The sequence below is a fragment of the Oryx dammah genome, unplaced genomic scaffold (genome assembly GCF_014754425.2).
Source record: "Oryx dammah isolate SB20612 unplaced genomic scaffold, SCBI_Odam_1.1 HiC_scaffold_18, whole genome shotgun sequence".
NCBI classification, from domain to species: Eukaryota; Metazoa; Chordata; class Mammalia; order Artiodactyla; family Bovidae; genus Oryx; species Oryx dammah.
In genome coordinates this window covers 96,883,773-96,909,119 of record NW_024070202.1, presented here as the reverse complement: position 1 = coordinate 96,909,119, position 25,347 = coordinate 96,883,773, and the positions used below count along the sequence as shown (strand labels likewise).

Here is a 25,347-nt window from a genome sequence, read left to right as displayed (position 1 = left end):
TTAATAACATGTTTATTCTAGTTTACTGACAGAAGCCTAGGGAGAATACAAAAAGAAAAGAGCAAATTCTTTATTATGACGGTCTTTTAAATTTGTCTTGGGCTCTTTTTATGTCTGACTACTGTTATCTTTTTATGTATTTAACATACATCATTCTTTCTCAGTGCAAGACTGAGAGATGTTATGAGGGTGGGAATGTGATTTTTTAATTTACTTTTATTGAAAATATGCTCAGCCTTGCTGTTACATATATGTGCCCCTCCACCCTCTGAATCAGAATTTGTTGCTTTTCTGCATGTGTGTTGAAGACAGAAGAGTCTTCATTTTGATTTTTTTTTTTCCTAATCCTGAAGGCCATCAGTAATCTAAACAACCACGTCTGGGAGCGTTTGGTGACAGTTCTGCACATAAAAACAGTTGTCTTCTACTGTGTAACTAATGGCAAAATGTCGAAGAACAGGAAGATCTCCATACCCGACCCTTTTGATCACTCAGTTTTGTCATTTCAAACTCAGAAATATTCATCGCTTTGCACGGTGAGGGGCTCTTTGTACTTCACGTAGGAAGCCAGTTCTCTTAAAAGTGTCGTCCAGTCATGAATGATGGCACTGTGTCCTTATCCCTTCCAGTTTTCATCCATTAGGGGGGAAAAAAAAAGAAACAGAATTCATTTTCTTACCCCATCAGATGACTTTTTCCAACATACAGATTTCAGAGGTATCCAGAGCAGCAGGAAGGATGTGAAAGATACACCTGGAAAGCTTATTCTGTAAATGGCAAATTAGTGAGATTCTGCCTGTACAACATCAAGTTAATAGGCTTGGGGAGAAATGGGATGCTTGGATCTAATTCACGGCTCTAATATAATAGTCCTGTTGTTTATGGGACATCTGATATCACATGTTGAGAAGCCAGACAGCAATTCCAGGAAGGCTGTAATGAATTAGAGGACATTTTGAAAGAGCAAGTAAATTAATCAAGAAGCTAAAGGAAGATTGGGAGATATGGATTGTAGCATTGCAGGGAGCGGGCTCCACAGAGGGTACAGCTCGAGGTCCCTAAGGGCGTCCAGAGAGTTACTCATTTCTTCTGCCTTGGAGTCTTTTAAGTGCTGCAGGGCCTGGCGTTAGCAGCCTCGGGACAGCCACCTTCTCGTGGTCCTTCAGGCACGCCATAAGGGGAGTTGTTTCTGAGTATGGACCCTGCCTCGACTACTTGTGGAATCTGTCTCTGCTTTTTTCTCTTACTTTGTCCCAAGGTAGCCTGGCCTGCTTTTTATTGTAGCCTGGCCTGCTTTTCTGTGTTCTGACATCTCCTCACCCACAGTGTCTTCCTAGGACCTAAGGATATCTATAGATAAAAGCAAAAGTCACAAGCCACATGATAATAATGTGTTTCTTCTAATTACAAATATAAATACACTATATAGAAAATTAGAGATCTGCAACTAAACAAAGTAAAGCGAAAATGGCTACAGTCCCACTAATTCCCACACAACTGTTGTACATGTTTTGGTATACAGGCATGCATACGAAGGGGGAGAATAGCAGAAGTGGTGTCATACTATCCCTGTTTTTTGAGGTGCTTTGTTTTTATCATTAAGATGTATCATGGATATGTTCTGTCAATAGGTAATTTCATGGTAGTTCACTGTAAGACATTGAGGCTTCCAAATAAATGGTTCAGAATGGCTCACTGTCATGAACACACTGCTTTGAATATACCTGTTATTAAATTTACACATACCCAGTATTATATCCTTAGGGTAAATTTTTACCAAGCAGAATTACTAGGTCAAAGGTTGTACAGAATATTATTGTTGCCAAATTACTTTCAAGAAATTGTGCAAGTTAGCTCACTACCAATATGAGTCTCTGCTTTTGTCTTCTTGTTCCAGATATTGGGACTATAATAATAAAACAGGTGATGGTTTTGCATTATGCCCACATGGCCATGCCTTGTCCTATCTGTTTATTTAGCTGGTATTTTCATTAATTTTAGTAGTGGTTAGTGAGATAGAGTGTGTAGTCTTTTTGTTCCTGATGGAGTGCCAAGAGAGTTCAGGCACCTAGTAAATACTTGTCAGGTCATTTTGGGTTATTGTTATGTCACCTTCTAAGGTGCTAGGGTACCTTCCAGAGTACTAGGCATTAGGGCTAACAAATGAATTTGAGAGGGACTGATTTAATCCATAACAGATTGACTAGACTGATTGATGGATACATGTATGTGAGTTGATGGGTATGGTGGTGGTCTTCCTCAGTAGGAAATAAATTCTCCTATTAATTTCTTAGAAGTGTCTTCTAGGTCCAAAATTCTGAGTGGTGATTTTCTAATGAAAACTATTTTCCTCAGGATTTTTTTAGTGATTGTGGCTTGAGGTATAAAAAGGGTTAAGGCTAGGATTTAATTGATTTGTGAAAATAATGTCATATATCTCTATCCATCTGTTTTTAGCTAAGTAGGTATGTTTATAGTAATAAAACAAATAGGCCAAAGAGTAGCCTCGTGAAAGTGGCAGATGACTTGGGGCAGCATCTTGAGTTGAAGCACTGAGCCTCCACAGGTGTAAAACAGAAGACTGTCTACATTTGAACTTGACAACTAACTACCAATTATAGTGGCTTCTCATGACAAGGAAGGCAGTGAGACTGGTCTTTACAGCCACCGGTGCCTCTTCACTGCCGTCCATCCAGGACTCTGACCAAACGATCTCCCCTCTATTGTTAAATTTCTGAGCTATATGAGTGTTTAACTAGCTTTATGTATTTCACACAGATAAAAATAAAAACTCCATGGTGTTATATGCTATTCTTAATTTTGCTTTTAAAAAATAGTGCTTTATTTTGTGTTTCTATTGAAATGACCCAAACTCTGAGAGGTTAATTTACCATTTGAAACCCTTCTTTTTTTTTTTTTTTTTTAAAGCCAGCAGTTCTCTGTTTTAGGAGCATGTTTGCCAGTTCTGTACTCTTTTAGCCCTGTAGATGTGGAATTTTTAAGAACTGGGAATAATGAGAGTTTCAGGTTCTAACACTCTTTTGTAAATCTTGTTGCATATTGTCTTTGAAACATTTATCTTACTTGAGAATCTGCTTTCTGAGGATTATCTTGATTGATTTTAAAACATAGATCCTTAATGCTTTTAGGATTAATTTTTTTCAAAAGGTTTCTGAATTGGTCTCATTGGTTACTTATTTTTTTACCCCATTCTCAGACATGTATATACTGTAACTAGTAGAAATACAAATGTGTATTTTATTTTTCTGTGACTTAGCCATTTCATTTCATCCTGGAGACCATTATGAAACTTAGAACAATGTCACTCATTTTCATTTTTATTCTTGTGCAATCACTATTTAAATGAATGTAAGTTAATATCATTGCAACATTTAATGCCAGTGTGATTTTATTGTGTATGAAGAGTTCAGGAGATGTCATTATTATGTGACATGTAATGGAAGAGCAGTTTTAATGAGGGTTCTATAGATAGTTGAAAATAAAAAAAAAATGTAATTGTGTCCCTGTTTAAATAGTACTCCCATTCTGAGTTAATTCTGTTAAAGCAAGCTAAAAATGATTTAGAAATTATTGTAGCCTCTGGTAGTCTTATATGAGTGGTCTTTCTTTTGGTGGTGCTCACCTTCATCCAGGTTATCTCTATACAGAGTATGTTTTTTGTGAACTGTTATATACTACGAGTGAAATTATTCCAGTAACAGGAAAGCATAATTATCATGAATTTCTACTATTATACTAATTACAAATCCACCTAAATTATGAGGGGAAAAAAATAAGGATCAAGCATTGCCTTTGGATAGAGATCTGATCTGAGTGCCGGCTTTGCCGCACAGTAGTGATCTGTGATCCCGAGTAGGTGACTCAGCCTTTTGCACCTAGTCTTCACCTTTTGCACCTAGTATTTCACAAGAAATATTTACCTGGTGAGCTTGTTTTTAAGTGAAGATGAAATAAGGTAACGTATATAGAGTACCTGGCACACATTAAACTTTCAATATAAAATGCTTATTCTTACAGAGGATTCCTCTCTGTCTTTGAACTGAAGAGCAGCAGAGCATGATGTGTGGTCTCAAAGGTCAGACTGCTGCTGCTGCTGCTGCTGCTAAGTCGCTTCAGTCGTGTCCGACTCTGCGACCCCATAGACGGCAGCCCACTGGGCTCCCCATCCCTGGGATTCTCCAGGCAAGAACACTGGAGTGGGTTGCCGTTTCCTTCTCCAATGCGTGAAAGTGAAAAGTGAAAGTGAAGTCGCTCAGTTGTGTCCAACTCTTAGCAACCCCATGGACTGCAGCCTACCAGGCTCCTCCGTCCGTGGGATTTTCCAGGCAAGAATACTGGAGTGGGATGCCATTGCCTTCTCCGAAAGGTCAGACTACTTGGCTTTAATTCCAGCTTTACAGGTTACTAGTTTGGAGCCCACATAGTAATTGCTTAACTTCTTCAAGGGTCAGTTTACTCATAAGTTAGATGGAGGACAGTAATGACACCTACCATTGGTTATAATCAGGGTTATTTTGAGGATTAAATGGGATACTCCGTGTAAACTTCTTAGCATAGCCTAGTGACTTACACAGAATCATAGCACATGCTCTATAAATATGTTTGTCTATCTGATCCATCCATCCATCCATCCATTCATTTCAGAGAATTATTCTCTAGTTGTATAGTGTTTTCTTCAAATGCCCTTTCTTATTTCTTCTTGCCTTTATTCTTACTAAGAAGTATAGAAAATCTTTATATTGGTGAAAATACAGGATAGATAAGCTAAAGGAGGCTATATGAATTTGTTCTCTTTTACATAAGCCATTGATAATCTTTTTTCAAGAGTGTGCCCAGGAATGAGGCTTCCTCAGTGGCTTAGCGGGTTAAGAATCTGCCTGCAATGCAGGAGACGGCAGTTTTGATCCCTGGGTTGGGAAGATCCCCTGGATAAGGAAATTGCAACTCACTCCAGTGTTGTTGCCTGGAGAATCCCTTGGACTGAGGAGCCTGTCAGGCTATAGTCCTAAGGGTCGCAAAGAGTTGGCTATGACTGAGCAACTACACACGCATGCATGCATGCCTGAAGTGGTAAGTGGGAGAAATGAGAACTATTTTATTCTTTTCAGAGCAACAAGTGATTTAAAAAACTCAATGTAGCTTTTCGTTTGAAAAATATTCTTTTGGGTAACATGATTTCTAAAATTGATGGTTTTCCTTATGTGTTGATGCCTTACACTTTTTTTTTTTGGTTTGCTCGGAAAATTGTTTTCAAGGGCTGGGAGATATGAAGTCCGTGCGTCTCCACTGTTGGAATGTTGGCAGTGTTATGTGTGGCGGAAAAGGATGCAGTTGTGTTTAGTTTTTTAAAGATATTCTGAGAAGAGATCCAGGTGATTAGCTGTAGCCACTTCTGCTAATGTGTCAATAGTTAAAACCCTGAAATGAAGACAGTCAGTGGCATTGCACATGAAATATATATGTACCAAGAAAGTAAATAGCATACAAGGGTTGGATAAAGATCTTAGAAATCAGTAGTGAGACAGTAGCTTGCCATGAGCTGAGAACTGATAAGAGAAGTTTTCATTTATTTATTATTTATTATTATTTGTCGCTTTGAAATTTAGGAAGAAAAATACCTAACTTACGCCTTGATAGGCCTTTTGAAACTTTTTGTAGCCCTGTACAGTTAAGCACTTGAAGTGTGGTTGGTCCAAATTGGCAGAGGCTCTAAATATAAAATGTCCACCAGATTTCAAAGACTCACTATGAAAAAAATATGAAATATCTCTTTAATAATTTGTATTGATTACACATGGCAGTGATAATATTTTGGATATATTGGGCTAAATCAGATGAATTTTTAAAAATGAATTTGACCTGTTTTTTTTTACTTTTTTTCATGTGATTTAGAAAATTTAAAACTGCATTTTTAGTTTGCATTCTGTTTCTAATAGTCAGTGCTGCTCTGACTTATTTTATTTAAATGTAGTTTACGTAAAATGTCAATATCACAAGTGAGAAAAGCTAAGCCCGGTACCCCATCTTGCTCCCCAGTGATAACCATCATTCACAGTTTCTTGTGTATTCTTCCTGTCATTTCCCTAAGGATTCTCTTCTGCCCTTAAATACGTTGTAAACTGGAGAATAAACGTAAAAGCTGATGCATCGATAATTTAATATTTTTTTTGGACTGGAGTGTGTAGAAAATGCCAAGTAAATACCTGCTTTTTCGTCTCAGTTGTTCACACTTGAGAAAACTAATTACTCAATCTATGCACCCTTAAAGAGACACCATCATTACCTGTAGGAGCATCAGGACTGATGCTTAGGAGAAATTAATTAATTTTCTTTGAATTATAGCATCAATTCTTTAAAATGGTTTAAACAGAAAAAAATGGACTCTCCGTGGCAGTGGTGGTAATTAAGATCTTACAATGAACTAAGACTGTTTATGTATCATTGGCAAGCTTTTCAAGTTTTCTACAGTACACATTTGAAAACAGTTTTACTTCTTTTTGAAATAATTTTTGATATAGTTGCTGATCTGGTAAAAATGGAATAAAGTGAACTTAGTAGTATTATTTAGATGTTATGACATAAAGGAAGGGATGTTACTGTGGTTGATGGTAGAGTCACTGATTTTTAATTTTTTTAACATAGTGCTTTGTACACTCAGCACATAACACATACTCAATAAATACTTTAATTAATGATAAGAACATGTTATATCAAATTGGTTAATACAGCATTGAGTATCACTGACACTTTTTTTTCCCCAAATGAAGATATCTTATAAACTATCAAAATAAGACATTACGAAAGTTTAGGATGAGAAAGTATTTCAGCCATATATTTGTGTTGATTCCTCAATTATTTCGTGCTTATTTTCCTCCTTTATTGTAGAAACTAAAAGAGGCAACATAGAAATTGCTGTTGCTCTTTGTGTTCCCACCACCATGGTGATCATGTCAGTGAAGGCCTTTCCCAAGATCATTGCAGGTGCTTGGTAAATGCTACCCAGGTTTTTCTTTGTTTACTCACATTGCTATGAATGCTTTTCATTTGACTTAGTGCTTACCAATATCACTTAATTTGATTCTGTAACAGTTGTGTGACAGAGGGTGTGACTGTGCCCATCTTCCTGAGAAAACCAGCAGAATAGAGAGGTTATATTGAGAAATCATTACGTGGCAGAGTCGATTCTTAACCTCGTAATTAGTGACTTGGCTGTTGTGAACTGTGCGTGCCGACGAATGTGGGACATTAGGCATTGTTTACATCCTTTGACTGGGGTTTTATAATAGTAACATTCCAGTGAGGAGTGCTTTACAGTCCTTCACAGTGCTGAGGTTTTGAGTATTACTTAACTGATTTCAGTCAATCCTGCTCTTGTTCTTTTTATGCTCGTCTGTAAGACATAGTATGGTTTGCAAATGAGGCAAGTCCTATAGTGGGTGTGGATTATCCATTCATTGGATTAGATGGTTTCAGTTTCAGCTTCCCTGAAGTTTTTTAGATTAGCAGCTTTTCTTTATATATATAGAAGATATGGAGATAAGTCATTATTGATCTGAACTTGCTATGAATAATCAAATTGACATGTTGATGCTCCTGGCAGATTTGGTTCCTCAGTATATTTGAATGTAGATAGACCACGCAATGCTGTTTTTACACTAACCCTCCTTATTTTTCCCCTACACCTCTTGGCACAGATGTGTGAGTTCCTAGTAATTTAAAAATTCTGTTGAATGACACTTGATAGATGGTGTGATATTGTGAATACTGATAAGGTCTAGAAATCCAGTTGGCAAAGCATCCATTTCACACCTGAGACCTCAGCTCAAAGTTTAGGTTAAAGGTTTGCCTGGAGTCCGTAGTCTTTTTTGCAGGTCCCCAGATAAATGAAGTGATTCCAAACCACATTTTTCTTCCACATCAAATCCAGGCAGCACTCTGAATCATTAAATATTAAACCTTATATTCAAGAACATTATTCACTCATTAATATTGCATTGCGGCCTAAACTGCATTGTTGAAAACATTTTAGGATGTTATGCAAGTCTGTCAAAATACATTAACGAACTTAGTCATGTTGAACTAAGCAAAAAATGACAAAACTGTTTGCACCACAAACGTGTTGTCATTGAATTTTTGTATCGTGTAAGCATTTTACGTTGAGATATTTGGATATCACTGTAAAGATAAAATGGATTGTAGTAGAAGGCAGATGGGATGAATATTCATGTTGCATGTAACATCTGCTATATATCTTAATGAAATTTATAGTTATCCCTGAAATTTTTCTTCCTTGACAGTATTTATTTATCTTCAAAATTGTTTTAACTAGGAGTTGAGTACAATTTAGTACAATTCTAGCTGCTCATAAAACTGCGGTATCTGCTTCAGGGGCAATTTTTCACATCTCCACGATGGCTATCATCTCTGCAGAATAGAAGCTGGAGAGGCCTCCTGCGCACTGTGGAGTGACTGGGAGGCTTCTGATACTCGGCTGAGTGAGAGAGTGATGGAGTTCAAGCTTTGGGCTCTGACAAAATTTGTTGTGGATCACCAGGAACACATCTGGTTTCTCGCTGCTTTTCACAGTCCTGTTAGTTACAATGAGAGTCCATAAAATTTTTCCCAGGAAGGAAAATGATAGAAACATTTTGTCTAATATGCTAAAATTGTCCCTTCTTAATGAAAAAGAAAAGAAATCCTTTTTTTCTGGTGCAAGAAGAAAGTTAAAATAGCAAAAGTTGTGAAAATACACCATTGCTAAGGAGATACTTTGTGTGTGTGTGTGTGTGTGTGTGTGTGTGTGTGCTGTGGCAACAGCATAGCTTATGAGCTTTATCAGAAGTACGGTTGTCTTGATTATATTATGCATTAGTGATTATTGGCATTTGATGGGTTAGAATTTAATGAGGAAGACCAGTAAGAGGGAAGGTTGATGGTACAGCCCTGATGACTTTGATTTGTTTTTTTTTTTTGGAAATGAAGGATGGATTGATTTTCCTGTGATAATGTGAATCAGAATCTGTGTAAGTAGCCAGTGGGCTCATCTTGAACACCTACAGCTGTTATTTCAAAAATGAGAGGAATGGGGGTTGTGAGGTAAATAATGAACGTGGCATAGCGAATTCCCGCTGGCTAGGAGTTAAATTATTCATTTTGTTGGTTTAGCTAACATGGTTCGTGCTGCGTGGGATTGGAACACTGTGTCAGTGACGAATATTGCATAATTAAAAAGCCTCGGTTCCTCGGGCCTGTAATATAGTTGAAATTTGGAAATGGTTGTTAACACCCAGAAAGTATTTTCCTTTGTGTGGGTCGGTGCAGTTTACCTGCCATTTCTAAGTTTTTATGTTGTTAAACATGGGTGTAACAATTAGCTGTAGTTAATATTGCTCCCATGCCATCGTGTTTCCCTTCTTGATAGTCTGCCCCATAGTCAGTGGTCCATTTCAAAAGCCTGGTGAGCACATGTCCTCCTCACTCCAACACCACGCTTCCTTTTCCTTCTCACTTAGAATTACACTGTGGATTAGTGAAGGGGTTTGGGAGGATCCCACTTCTGTAACTGCTAACTTTGGGCACTGCCTAGGCACTGGGACCTTTGCAAAGCAGCTTAGACAGTAATTTATAACCTTCTCAGCCTTGGTAACTGAAGGGCAAAAGACCATCACAAACCTCTGGATTTTTCACAGTGTCATACATGGTGTTTGGCACTCATACTCAGCATGATACTCTTTAGTTTTTGCTTCTTCATTCATGTAATTTTATACATGGGTTGGTGCCTGTGAAATAGCACTGTAGCAGTATTTCTTGACCTCAGGAGTCTGTGGGTAGAAAAAGAGAAGCATGGAAGCGCTTGCTGGATAGTCTGACAGCCACTTGTCACCATGTAGTATCAGCGTCTGTGTTCGTATTTGCAGCTGCATCAGGGCCAGTAGATTGTGTCCACCATTGACAGATGGAAGGAGGAAGGGCTTCGTTAAGGGAGGGAGGAAAATCTGGACGCGCGTATTAATATTTGGATCAGAACACGGAATGTTTTACTTTGGGGAGCTTTGACTGGACGTTTTAGTTCACACAGTCAGGACCACCTAGTATAGTGACTTGCACGTGGTGTCTGGAGTTACAAAGGTAGAAAACAATTACCGCCCCATATTTTGAGCAGTTTATTAAACTTCTCTCAGTTTTGGTTTCTTCAGTTCTGAAAGGTGAATGGCAACAACTCCCTGGGGTTTTTTTGTTAGGATTTAATGAAATAATGTGTGTAAAACTCCTGTTAAAATTCCTGGCATATGGAGGTACTCCATAAATGATAGCTGTTATTAGTTGAATGTTACGCATTTTTCCATTTGCATGACATAAGTTGTATCTAAAGTTTTCCCTAGTAAAAGTAACAAATGGAACAGACAAAAGGTCCGTCTAGTCAAAGGTATAGTTTTTCCAGTAGTCATGTATGGATGCGAGAGTTGGACTATAAAGAAAGTTGAGTGCTGAAGAATTGATGCTTTTGAGCTGTGGTGTTGGAGAAGACTCTTGAGAGTTCCTTGGACTGCCAGGAGATCCAACCAGTCCATTCTAAAGGAAATCAGTCCTGAATATTCACTGGAAGGAAGCTGAAACTCCAGTAGTTGGGCCACCTGATGTGAAGAACTGATTCGTTGGAAAAGACCCTGATGCTGGGAATAATTGAAGGCAGGAGGAGAAGGGGATGACAGAGGATGAGATGGTTGGATGTCATCACTGACTCGATGGATATCAGTTTGAGTAAACTCTGGGAGTTGGTGATGGACAGGGAAGCCTGGTGTGCTGCAGTCCATGGGGTTGCAAAGAGAGGGACATGACTGACTGAGCAACTGAACTGAAATGGAACAGAGAGAGAAACATGAGTCTGAATGCCTTTGTTGGAATAAAGAGGAGCTGAGTTCTGGCTGGCTCCTCTCTGCTCCGCTGTGTCTCCTGCAGGGCGAGTCCTTGTCCTCACACTACGGTCTGCACAGTATATTTCTGAAAAGTGCTTTTTAATGCATTTTCATTTTAGGAAACTCCATTTGTTTCTTTTATTTTTGTCATTGATGTGCGTTCTGAATGGTAATTCTTATTTCTTAAAGTATGTCTGTGATTTAACTTGCGAGTCAGAGATGGGGAAATGGCAAGTAAGGAAATGAACAGGAGTTACCCTAAGATGACAGTAGGTAAAATCATACAGAGTTTCACTTCAGTTGCTCTTTTGATACGTGTTTCTGCTGTCTCATTTTGTGTTTAAGGTGAAAATTAAAACGAAATCCAATGTACTGAATAGTGTGGCTTTCAGATCAATGTGTTTCTATTTGAATTTATTTTTTCTCCACCATGATTTTGTAGGGAATGCTAGAAATAAAACACCTGCCAAGGAATGAAATTTTAGCTGATGAATAGTGTCAGAGAGGCGTGAACATGGATCGTGTTGTTTGGGGACAGCACAGTGTGGGGTGGGCATGGTGGGTGCTGAGGCTGGCTGTCGTACTTCCTGTGTGGTCCAAGGTGACTTTAAATGGAAAGATGAGCCTGGTCTCACAGAGAAAGCCCCTTCAACTCTTGATATTTGCTTTGAGGTTGTGGAGTAGTTGGAGTAAAAAGCATGGGGCCGTCTTCATTCAAAAGTGAGACTTCCTGAGGTTTTTTTGGCAAGCCTGTGTTTAACTAGCAAACAATAACAATTGTGGCCGTGCTCAGTGATACAAAATTTGACTATCCTTTCCTTGGAGTGGGTTTCAAATAGTGTTTTGGGAACAGAATTGCTTTTGCAGCACATGCCCTTTGGAGGTGGGTTGTCCCCTTGTTTCACATGCAGCTTCATTTGCTCTTCAGCTTTCCAAAGAGGATGTCCTCCTCCTCTCAGCTAGACTGCGCTTTGTGGCAATTGGCTGAGCACTTCACCAGCCTTGTAGGATAGGTGCTTGCCGTGGAGTTTAATCTTGAACTTACTACGGTGTAATACTTAATCAAAGCAGTACTCTGTGATATAGGTGGTTTCTCTTCTCTCCACTGATTCTCCCAGCTGTAAAACTGGACAGTGTTGTCTAGCCCCTTGTGAAATTGCTCTTATTTGATTGTTTTGGTGTCGGTAGTTTCTACCCCGTATGTATCTGGAAAGACTGCATAGTGCTTGCGGTACAGGGAGACTGTTTCTCTATCAGTTCAGCCCAGTCGCTCAGTCGTGTCCTTCTCTTTGTGACCCCATGGACTGCAGCACACTAGGCTTCCCTGTCCATCTCCAAATCCGAAGCCTGCTCAAACTCATGTCCATCACGTCAGTGATGCCATCTAGCCATCTCATCCTCTGTTGTCCCCTTCTCCTCCTGCCTTCAATCTTTCCCAACATCAGGATCTCTTCCAGTGAGTTGGCTCTTTACATCAGGTAGTCAAAGTATTGGAGTTTTAACTTCAGTGTCAGTCCTTCCAATGAATATTCAGGACTCTTTCCTTATAGGAACAAGGTGTCTTTTTTTTTTTTTTTTTTTTGAGGAAAGTACAACATCCGCTGGATCATGGAAAAAGCAAGAGAGTTCCAGAAAAGCATCTGTTTCTGCCTTATTGACTATGCCAAAGCCTTTGTGTGGATCACAATAAACTGTGGAAAATTCTGAAAGACATGGGAATACCAGACCACCTGACCTGCCTCTTGAGAAACCTGTATGCAGGTCAGGAGGCAACAGTTAGAACTGGACATGGAACAACAGACTGGTTCCAAATAGGAAAAGGAGTACGTCAAGGCTGTATATTGTCACCTTCCTTATTTAACTTCTATGCAGAGTACATCATGAGAAACGCTGGGCTGGAGGAAGCACAAGCTGGAATCAAGATTGCCGGGAGAAATATCAATCACCTCAGATATGCAGATGACACCACCCTTATGGCAGAAAGTGAAGAGGAACTAAAGAGCCTCTTGATAAAAGTGAAAGAGGAGAGTGAAAAAGTTGGCTTAAAGCTCAGCATTCAGAAAATGAAGATCATGGCATCCAGTCCCATCAGTTCATGGGAAATAGATGGGGAAACAGTGGAAACAGTGTCAGACTTTATTGTTTTGGGCTCCAAAATCACTGCAGATGGTGACTGCAGCCATGAAATTAAAAGATGCTTACTCCTTTGGAAGGAAAGTTATGACCAACCTAGATAGCATATTCAAAAGCAGAGACCTTACTTTGCCAACAAAGGCCCGTCTAGTCAAGGCTATGGTTTTTCCAGTGGTCATGTATGGATGTGCAAGAAGATCCAACCAGTCCATTCTAAAGGAGATCAGTCCTGGGTGTTCATTGGAAGGACTGATGCTAAAGCTGAAACTCTAATACTTTGGCCACCTCATGCGAAGAGTTGACTCATTGGAAAAGACCCTGATGCTGGGAGGGATTGGGGGTGGGAGGAGAAGGGGATGACAGAGGATGAGATGTCTGGATGGCATCACCGACTCAATGGACATGAGTTGGAGTGAACTCTGGGAGTTCATGATGGACAGGGAGGCCTGGCGTGCTGCGATTCATGGGGTCGCAGAGAGTCGGACACGACTGAGCAACTGAACTGAACAGCTTATAGTGAAGACACAATATAGGGAGATGGTTTCCATAAGAATTAATGTACAGTGCCCCAGATTGCCCCATCCAGCACTTTCAATCCCTCCCCCCTGCCCTAAAACTCTTTAAGTAGTAACCCTTTAATGTGGGGTAAGAAAGTTGGATGGAAATGTAAAAGGTGGATAGGCTTCTAGGGAGCAGTTGGAGGCTTGAAAGCATCTCCATTGTCTTCTCATTGCAATTTCGATCTAATTCCCAGCTGCTTTTTCTTAGTAGAGCATCTGATGGATGGGTGTGAGCCAGTAGGTTAGTTTTGGCACACCACAAGGATCACCAGTGTTGGCCCCAGTCGATCTGAATGCTGTGGAAAGATCCTTCTGATTTCTCTGCCGCTGTTGACTGCTCTGAATGGGTAGAGGGTGGGAGACAGGAGCAGAGAGACTTTCTCTTGGTTCCCTTGACAGTGGACTGAGCAGGCACCCCTGCTTAACGTAGTTCAGAGCCCTGATGAGTAGGAGATGAAAAGAAGCAGCAGCTTGGGAGAAAGCCTCTCAAAAAAGGTGCTTCTGGCAAGAACTGTTGGCATATTTGAATGGTGCTTTTGGTGTTTGTAGCACTGGCGACTATTGCCACTTGGTTGGTAAGATACACTGATTTTACGGTATGTCTTGATTTCATGGATATTGAAGGATGGTGAGGAGAATAACCCCGTATATTTGATGAAATAGACTAAATTCTAGATGGAAATAAAGGGAAGTGGGAGGGAGGAGCAATGATAATTAAATGATATAAAAACATTTCGCTGAACTGAAGAAAGATTGGAGGCTGCAAATTGAGAGGCCTCTATTCTGGGAGGGATTGATGAGAAAAGACGTGCACCTGGTCAGACTGCTAAAATTTCTGAGCTCTAAGGATAAAGAGAAAATCTTATAAGCTTCCTGACAGAAAGAACCACTAATTTATAAAGGAAATGGGATCGGTCCGGGTTTAGGCCTTTCTTTGCCAAACTGGAAGCTCGAAGGCAGAATGACATCTAGGGATTCCTGAGAAAGGGCTGAGAGCCCCCAATTCTGTGTTGCGCTCTCGTTCACCTGCCAGGGTGAGAAAGAGACTTACAGATATGTAAGGATTTGGAGAACTTATTACTGTAAACAACTAGCAATCAGAATCCACTAAGGAGACAGAACTCATCAGTTACTTTTAGCGGAGAGAATTTAATGCAAGAATTGTTAATGAGGCATTTAGGAGCTGAAAAGGCAAAACAGCCACAACAAAGCAACTCACAGGCAGTGCTGTTACTCAAAATATATTGTGAGCCATCTATGTAATTATAATTTTTTTAGTAGCCACATCAAAAAAAGGAAATAATTTTAAGATTTTATTTTCCCTAGTATATCCAAGATATAATCTTAACATATAATCAATATAAAAATATGTTAGTGGGGCATATCACATTCTTATTTCCATACTCAGTATTAATCCAGTATGTATTTTATACTGACAGCACATCTCAGTCTGGACAGATTTCATGGGCTTGGTAGCCTTGTGTGGTTAATTTCAGCGGTGTTTGACAGTGCAGCTCTCAGCTATCCCAGAGGTAACACTGGCAGGAAGTTAGGAGTTAAACACTGAATCTGGGAGGAGGGGCTCTGTGGAGCTGCAACCCAGGGAAGAGGAGGCCAGTGGTTCTGGCACCCAGATTTCTGAGGACCCTTCAGGTAGGCATGGCTGGTGTTTCCAGAGGGAAGTGCAGGAAGGTTGCTTTTGCAGGTGTGAGCAGCCTGCAAACTGGATGGAACTGCTGCTGCAGGAACAAGGGCTGCTGCTGGCGTGGAGCAGTGAGGCCTGAGCGATGCTGGAAGGCGGAGACTGCAGACTGGAGCATTCCTTTTCCCTCCACCAGCCTGTGGGCTCCCTCTGGCACCCTCTGTTGGCAGAACCTAACAGGGACCCAGCTGCAAAGCAGGCATGGGGTTTAGAGACTCCTGGCTCCCACTTCACAAAGTAGGGGCGTATGAAACCGAGTCACAGCTAAAAATCTGACATGCTGGTCCATCTTAGGAAGATTCTTAAAGAATTTGAACCAAATTGCAAATTAATTATAACAGAGATCTTAACCAGGGAAAGGTGGAGAGGAGTAACAGCACCCGTGAGAATCCATCTTTTCACTGTGTATCGATACATGGATGATAGAGTGGGAACATCTGATAAAGCTACTAATAAGGGTTTTTGAAAATGAAGACAAATTCTTAATGGGAAAACTAAGAATTGTATGAATTTAAAAGCACTGAACTCTTAGCTAAAAGTTGGGGTTAAGAGTCAAAGCATTCAAATGATTGCATCTTACTGACTTTGCAGAGGGTGGTGGTTGAGAAAATAGTAGGAATTTTGTTTTTAAACAATAGTAGGGAAGTGTTTGTGAATATTCAGAAAGAGAATGATCATTAATCTCAAAGAAAAATACCAAAGATCTTTTTGGGATGGGAAGAGCATGTATAGTAACTTGATATAACTGGGAAAATAAGGAAAGGGGAAAAAGAAATAAGACCAAAGTAAGATTAATGGTAGATAAAATATAAAATGAAAGAAATAAAGTTAAGTGTATCAGTTTCTAACTATTAATAATTGCGACTGATCACAGTTGCCCACTTAAAGATCAAGGGTGCCAGATTATTTTAACACACACATACACACACCAAGAGCTATGTATTATTTGACATACAAGTAAAACAAAGTTATTTGTTTAATTTTAATAAAAGTTAAAAAATTACTGGATTGGTAAAGCTGTACCAAGCAGAAGAAATACGAGAAAAGGTACAAATGAAGGTTGTCAGCCCTAAACAGAACAAAAAGGCACAATTATGTATTGATAACAAGCCAGATTTTAAAGACAACAGTCATTAACCTTTATGCATTAATCAAATTAGCAGCTCAACATGGGAATCAAAAATGATTAAAAATTCAAAGACTGCTTGATTTAAAAAATAATAAAAAGATGTTCGGTAATTATTCTTTCTTTAAAAATGTTTACTCTGGGATTGATGGTAGTATCTGCTAAGCTTTAACTTTAAAACATCTACCATGAAAAGTGTTGGAGTGAGTTAGGTGGTGTGTATATGTTTGTGTATTTGGAGGGTGAGAGGTTGCAGTTGGGTTTAAGCTTGAAAGTCCTTTGAAATAGAAAAGAGGAAAAGTATTGATTCTTTCCCTTACAAATCTTAGGAAGGTGAACAGTGATATCTTCTCTCTCTCTGACCAAAAGTTTACCAAGACTTACTGACTTAACAAGGCCAATTTCAAAATATGTGTTCTGGTGAAAATGTGTCTTTTAATAAAAAGCAAATGTAAGTACAGAAAACTTGATGTATCTTTTATATATGTAAGGGTGTGTACTAAGTTGCCGTCATTTCTTTGTAGCTCTGGGCCCATCCATGTCTCACAGGTCACTTGAACCAGGAATGTTGTCCTAGTTTTCTATCTTCAGGAGGACATCTCATGTTGCCATCTGTCCTGGGTTCAAGCCCATCTGGGATGAGGCCAGTGCTTAAGTTGATGTCTTGTCCACCTGGGCCCATTAGAGGGATTTGCCCCAGAGATACCTGCGTTTGACCTCTGGTTCCTTTTCCCTAGGAAGACTCTGTGGTCCTCCTCAACATCTTAGTAAATAAACAACTGCAGCGCCCATCCGATACATGTTCTCAAGGGAGGGGGCGTAGCTACTTTGAAAGCAAGTCTTCAGTAGTAACAGGTCCCGCCTGGGCCTCCCCTGCTACAGCTCCTGGGCAGCAGTTTGCCTAAAGCCCTGCTGACCGAGCGCAGTCCAGTGTGTGCTGCCACTGTTGCTCACCTGTGGTTTCAGGACTGTAACAGTTGGTGTATGCTCTCAAGAGAAAAAGAGGGGTATTGTAGCTTAAGCTGCCTCTAAATGTTTCATTTAAGCCAGATAAGAAAGAGGCCAAGTCAAGGGCGCTTTGGGGTGTTGTGTAACTTCCTCACGGAAGTTTAATTGTGAATTCCTGCGGGAGGGGGATGTGGGACTTGGATATGGTGACATTAACTTGTGAACTAAAACCAGAATTCTTTTCACATACAGATCTATTTTTCCGTGCAGTAAGAGAATGTATTTGATAAACAAATGGTCCCAGAAAATCCAGGGTAGGTAGAACTTGTTCTCAAGTGAGACTTGAAATCGGGACTCGAAGTACAAAGTAATATGCCATGTGTGAACAAGAGGTAATTGTCTCAAATGAGGAGATGAGAACCATTTAGGATTATAACTCTGGGTAAATCCCCCATATTTACCTATATTCGCTGTAGGTAACCTATATTAGCTGTAGGCTTCCAGTTAGAGGCTGTTTTTCCTTTAGGCCTCATTTTGAAAGCCATGCAAGAAAATGCCCAGATTGTGGCTACATTTTGGTATGCTTTAAAACAAAAACACTTAAAGAAAAATGTTCTTGTGTAAAGCAAGTAAACTTTGTTAAATTCTGAATGACATTTTAAATGATATTTGCGTAGAAATAAAGATGACCAAAATAAACATCCTCTTGGTTGTATTCAGAACCAAGTCTTAATGCTGGTTAGGTAATACTGATTGACTGTAGGTCTGCCAGATTGCAGTCATTCAGTTTTCCAAAACAGTGCCATTTCTTGCTAAATTACCATTATATAAAGAGTACCTGTGTTCCATTGTATTAAATTAGGCTCATCCTCTGTTAATTTCTTTCAACAGTGCTTACTGAATGCCTGCCAAGAGCCAGGCACTGTGGAGTGTCCGAGTTACAGTGATGCATAAGACAAAGTTCTCCCCCTGTCCCGTGGCTTAATATGTATATATACACACATATAGTGTATATGTATTATGTGTGTGTGTATCTTCTGTAAGAATGCAGGCTCTGAAATCAGCCTGCCTGGCTGCACCTCTCTCACTGGCTTTGTGACCCCAGGCAGATTACTTCATAAATCCTGTAAAGCCTTATTGTTAGAAAACTTCTCTGTGCCTCAGCTTCCTCATCTGAAATAGAGTAAAACAGTTTTGATAGGGGTGCCGTTGAGGATTGTAGATGAGTTACACTCGTCAAGTGCGTAGACCTGTTCCTGGTACAAAGCAAGCATTAATAAATGCTGACTCTTTGTCTGTTAGACATGCAGATGTCACACATTCAGTATATATACACGTACTGTGTGTGAATAGCACATGGCCGTATTATATACAGCGCATGTGTATTTCCTTCTAGGATTTGAAATTATTTGAGCTGAGAAATATTAAGCTTGCTATGTACTTTCATTTTGGTAAAGTCTTATTAATAGAAAGCTGTATACTTGTTTTGTCATTATTTTTAATAGTCTTAATAATTAGTTCGTTAGATTACCAGCTCAGCTTTTCTGTTGAAAAGAAGAGTAGTGAACAGTATTTTGAATGCTAGCTCAGCATGTTCTGGCAAAGTATGATACATTAATATAAAATTCATCATTAGCATTAAAACTGACCTTTGTGGTCATAGTCGCTCATTTTTCTCTTCTAGTGTTTGAAACAGTCTAAGTACATTGCAGTACTATGCATATAGTCTGTGTGTCGTGGTCATAGTTCAATTTTAGATAAATCATTTCCTCAAATCACTTTATCTGGAACAGTCTCAGTTTCCCATTTATTCTCACCCATTATCTGAGGTTCTTATCAACTTTCCTTCAGTAATATAATGGCCTTATATATTAAATTATAAAGTAATTTTCTAAGCTAGAATTGTGTAGCATTACTTATGTGTCAACCTACATGAAGATAAATCTGAGTACTTGTGAATTGCCAAATGAGCAGTGACCAGGTTCAGAGAAACATTTAGGGCCATTGAAAGCCAAACCACTTTGGGAAAGGGCTGGTAATAATTTTGACTCTGGCAAACTCGGACTTGATATAATGAAAGCAAATTTTAAAAGGAGCCTCTTTTAAAATAATTATGAGTAATGTGGCTTGTGAAAACTGTCCTTCCACGACCACAAAGGTGAGCAACGTAATGAAAGCTGATTCCTGGTGGTGGTGGTGGTGTTGCTGGTTGGGTGACTCTTCAGGTTTAAGAACCATGGCTTTGGAAACCAGATCCAGTCATTTCATGTCTCCTGTGTGCTTTTCCACATCTCAGTTTTTCTCATATATATGTTTTTAAATAGTAATGCCTCCTTCATAGACAACAACAAAGTTGAATCTATAAAACATGCCCAGCTAAAGTTACCTTTAAAAATACTCCTCCCATTTTCTTAAAACCTTTAGGTTCTTTGAAATAAAGAACCTTAGGTTCTAAATAAAACCTTAGGTTCTTTGGTCAGTTTTTACACAAACTGAAATACAGTTTGTGTAAAAACTACAGTTTATATATCAGATATCTATAAGAACTGAACATATGTGAGTAAATTATTATTATTTTTTCCATTTAAAGGACACGTGTAATGTTGTTCATTATAAGAGATTTGGCTCATTTTTAGAAATTCATTTTGCTGGTGTATCTTACATCTCTCACCTGGTTGAGAATATATTGAAAACAAGAGCTCAGTTGCTAGGGTTTGAGGTATAAGGACAGAGCTGACTGGTATTTGTTTCATTAAGCTTAGGCAAGCTATCCAATTACTTAATGCAAATAAGAAAAGTTTACACTAAACTCCTACTTCTTTGCTTAAAACTGTAGAGAATTTAAATGAGGAGAGATATGTATTTAAAAGAAGGAAATTTAAATGAAACTTAAATCAAGGGCTTAATGTAGAATAATGTTAGACCAGGAGATCTGAAATAATAAGTGGGAGATGCCAGTAAATAAAAAAAGAGAATGTATTCTCCAAGATACTTGGTATGTTTAGTTTTATCTTGAGATAATTCTTAAATCTTTGGAAACACAAGTTAATAATGACCTATTTTGTCTCATACCTGCCCCTACTCCCCTTTTTAAAACAACAGGGTTCTTAGTGGTTTAGGAACCTTGGGCTATATAAACCTCAGCCTTCAAAATTTAAAGCTAAGAAAACTAATGTTTATTAGATTGTACCATTAAACTGCTAATAGGTAGTGAGGATTGGTTCTGGGTTTTACTGCCAGACTTCTTAAAGATACGAAATTCTGTTCAGGAAACTGTCACTGCACAGACCTTTCTTTTTTTCATTTTATTTTCAGACATTCCTTTAGAATAAACTATTTGAGAATTTGAACAGGTCTATTTGTAAGAAAATGAAAGTAACTGTAAGAATAAGGAGAATTTCTTTTTGGTCAGTTTGTGCCACCCCCCCCCCCAATGTCTCTTCAACCAAGAGTCAAGTATGTTCAGTTCAGTTCAGTTCAGTCGCTCAGTCATGTCTGACTCTTCGTGACCCCGTGAATCGCAGCACACCAGGCCTCCCTGTCCATCACCAACTCCTGGAGTTCACTCAGACTCGCATCCATTGAGTCAGTGATACCATCCAGCCATCTCATGCTCGGTCGTCCCCTTCTCCTCCTGCCCCCAATCCCTCCCAGCACCAAAGTCTTTTCCAATGAGTCAGCTCTTCGCATGAGGTGGCCAAAGTATTGGAGTTTCAGCTTTAGCATCATTCCTTCCAAAGAAATCCCAGGGTTGATCTCGTGTTGGTAATTTAGAGGCTCTGAAATGTTAGGAAATGTAAAACAGCCTTCTTTAGGTTGGTGTGGTCCAGGATCATCCCACTTGGGATGCTTAGCATCACGGTGGCTTGACCTTTGTAGAGCTCTGTTGGTGTCTAATTTCATAAGTCGCCCAGTCTATTTTCTGCAGCTTGTTTTCCATTTTCCAGTGAGTCAGAAATATGCCACTCATTCATTCATGCATATAATCAGGTATTTTGTGAGCACCTGTGGTGTAGGGCTGGCACTGTTTAGCACTGGGTATATAACAGTGGAAAAAAGCAAACCAGATCCTTGCCCTTATGGGAAACAAAGAAAGGAACATGTGCAAGGAGGGGGCTATTAGAGTCATTATAGTCGATTTACTTGTTAAAGGTGTTTGATCATAAAAATAAAGCAGAATTTTGAAGAATTGGGGGAAAAAAGATGGAGAGGACCAAGCGATATGTAGTTATGGTATATTTAATGAATGTGGAGATTTCCTTCTTTTCAGAAAATAACTGCTGCTTCTGTACTCCTGATCCCATAGTGGATACTATTGTTATTACTGCTGCTTACCTAATGCATTGAGTGCTTATTGTGTCGCAGGCTTTGCTAAGTGCTTTTGTGTACAGAATCCTGTAAGGTAGGTGTTAACACCAGTCTGTGTTACTCATGAGAATAACAGGACCAGGGAGGTTAACTACACTCAACTAGTGAGTGGTAGAGCCTTGGTTTAGACTCAGGGTTGGCATTAGATATTGAAAGCTGAATAATCTTTAGTTTTTTACTATAACATGGAAGACTTCTGCACTTACGTTATTGCTTCATTTTTAATTAACTTTGCTCTAACTTTATATTTCCAAAGTTGAGCTACTTTTAACTCCATTTATAATGAAAACTTATGCCATATGCAAGTAAACTCAGAAAAAATGTTATTAAGATGAATAATACTTTAAAATTTTACCAATTGTGGAAGATTTGAGAAGCTTTAGTTATGAAGAACTCGCTTTATGTCCAAGAACTAATAAATAAAAATGTGTATTTTATACTAGTTTAATGAATGTATATAAAGTGCCTAGCACAGTGTTTGCATATAGCGGGTGAGCTGTCGATTATAGTCGTTGTTATTTTTCGTTTCCGCCTCACTTGTAATCTAAGGCATGCCTTTTGCTTCCGAGTGATGGGCTGGCAGAATGCTTTGTGTCTGTTGTTGTCTAATCTGGTGCAGTAACTTCAGCAGTTGTCAGCATGCTGTCCTTATGGGGACCACTTTGTTCCTCATGTTACTTTCCTTTTCTAGAACTCCAGGATTTATTTGGGTAAAAATATATTTGCCTCTGTTATTTATCTTTATTCAAGACATAAGTTTACACAGATTTAATTTTCAGGGGGAAAAGCATTATCACTTTGGAATGTATTTTACAAACTGATTTTATCTGTTAGAATCAATTTGTGAGAATTTCAGAGTATCAAGATGATACAGCAATTTAAAACTAGTAACCAAAAGTTTTCTTTTCTTTTCAAGAATCCTTTTTAAAACTGAAATTTGATAGACTAGTATTGAGTTCAATTTGGTTCTCATCATTCCCACTTATGAAGTAGATTGCACTCAGAATTTCACTTATAGCAACATACCAATTTTACTTTTTCTTTTTATAGCATGGCTTATAACTTCAGGGATATGATGGTATAGAGCGATTTTTCTCTCAAAGAAGAAGAGGCAATCAAAATCTTTGTCCATGAGATTAGCCTCATGTACTCTCACTCAGTGATTACTGAATACCTTTATGGGCCCAGGCACATCTTTGTCATGCACAGGAGAGAGGTTGTAGTGGATTGCAGCTTAGTATGATCTAATTGTGTGATGAGGTTGATAGACCTAATGCAGTCAGATGCTTCATTAGTAGAATTAGCGTTGGTTGGGAATCTCGGGAGGTGATGTTCCGCTGTCTTACTTTGCTGGACCACGTCTGCAGTGTTAACATTTAGTTTGGAGCTAAGGGACAAACTGGAGTCATCCCACAAGTGAGGAACCCTGCTCCTGAAAGGTCTGGCCATTTTTGCAGATAAAGATTGTTGGGAAATGAGAGATTCACTGGGAGGAAAGATCTTTTAATAGTGTTTGTATTTCCTGCGGTAATGTCAGGTCCATGAGATCGGGGCCTGGTCCTGTTCAGCACTGTGTCATCAAGTGCCTTGCACAATGCCTCGTATAGAGACAATAAATAGCAGAGTCAGTTTTGATGGGAGGGTGATGGTTACCTTCAAATATTTGTCTTATAGATGGCTTGTTAATCAGATGTATTACTTTTATCTCCAGAGGGCAGATGGAGTCACCAGGGATAGAATATTTAGTTGGGCAGATTTCAATTTGACATAAGAAGAACTTAGTGAAAACTAATTTAGCAGGTAGATTGATTAGCCTCTTGGTATATTTAAATTCTCTTCTTTTAAATGCTTGGATAAAGGCTGCATGAAGATTTATTAGAAAATGTACCTGCTGATGATAAATTTTAGGCCAAGATGACTTCAGCTACTAACTCTATGACTGTTTCTTTTTATTTAAGTATTCCATTAAACACATGATGTCAACTATTAAAATATTTTTTTTTCTAAGTTAGAACTTTGTTGTCTTTTCAGACTGAAGCAAAGCAAAGAACTGGATGCAGAGAAGGCTTTTGCCAACGAGCAGTTGACCAGAGCTATCCTTCGTGAGAGGATATCAAGTGAGGAGGAGCGTGCGAAGGCAAAGCACCTGGTGAGCATGAAAGATTTAGTAGGAGGGTCTTGTCTACAAGGAGACCGCTGATGTTTGGGAAAAGCTTGCCAACTTCCAGTGTGGATGATATTCACGCTCTCTGCTTAGATTTTCTTTATCTTTGCCTTTTATAAGTGGCTGACACTTTGCTGAGATTAGCCATCAAGGACTTTAAGGCAGGTGTAATGAGAGTTATTGAAGAAAAGATCAACACAGAGACACAGGCATCTTACCTCAGGGATGTTGTTTGCTTGTTCCCACCCGAGTTGTGTTTGAAACCTCTGGGGTGAGAGCCTAGCTTGGTCCTCTCCTTGCTGGCAGCCACCAGATGCTAGCTGGGAAGACTCCCGCAGAGGCGAGTAAGGTTTGATCCATCACTTTCTGGACTTCAGAAAAGGGAACCATTTTTTTATAAGAAAGGAAATAATTTTTTCAAAGAAAATATTTTTTTAGAAATTTAAAGATTACATAAACATGTTTAAAAATGACTATTAGTAGCAGAAAATTTAAGAGGCACCCATAAATCTGCCACTCTCACATAACCACGGTTTACCCCAAGGTGTTTTCCTCTAGACAATTTCTATTCTGAGGTCTATTACCTATTGAAGACTTTGGGTACTGCTGTACATCGTGTTTACATCATGAACATACCCTTTATATCACGAAAATGTGGTTTTTAATGGCTGAACGGTAGTGTCTTCTGCATGCAACATGATTGGTTGGACATCTTCCTGTTGTTAAATAAAAGTGCAGCTCTTCTGGGTGAAGCCTGGGATCCTGACTACTCAGTGCTCACTTTAGCCTTCCTGGAAACCCTCATGTCATTTCCCTGTCTTCTCAATGGAATATGGTTGGGAACTCATTGGAGAGAGAAATGTAACCATATAGTGGAGAGCTTGGGATGCAAGACTCAGGGGATGTCCCTAGTCCAGCAGGCAGCTGGGGATTGTTACCAATTAATCAGAAAAGAGTTAGTTTCTGTTCTCTCCTGTTCTTTCTCTTGGTCCTTCCTTTGAGAGGCTAACCTACGACCAGTTGCCAGTAGAGAATATAGGAAGGCAATGTGTACGGAATCCGTTTCTTCAGTGACTAATTCAGGATCCAGGCTACATGGTGGGCAGTAAACCAGAACAGAGGTGATGGACTAAGAAAGGAATGTCTAGGGTCTGGCCAGCGCCCCTGTGAGGATACACACATTGAGTGGAACTGAGGCCTAGGGATGTGGAAGGAAAGTCACGGCGTTGTGAACGGGGGATAATTTCAGAATTAAAAGTGTTAGGTGTCAAGTAATTTAATTATGACATCTGTTGTGCTCCTGAGTTTGAGGGTTTTTGGGGGAAGTTGAAAACATGTCAGGCCCATGTGTTAAGGGTCATTCCCATGAAGGTTACAGCCTCCCAATTGGAGGGTCAGGGATGGAGAGG

At 39.3% G+C, this 25,347-nt stretch overlaps 1 protein-coding gene across 1 annotated transcript in view; it reads left to right on the top strand.

The window, feature by feature from the left end:
• Window positions 1-25,347, top strand: part of CHCHD3 (coiled-coil-helix-coiled-coil-helix domain containing 3) — a 285,117-nt gene that overhangs the window by 75,542 nt on the left and 184,228 nt on the right. The window contains exon 4 of the mRNA XM_040259657.1: window positions 23,806-23,923. Coding sequence (XP_040115591.1) covers window positions 23,806-23,923 — 118 coding nt within the window. The remainder of the gene's footprint in view (window positions 1-23,805; window positions 23,924-25,347) is intronic.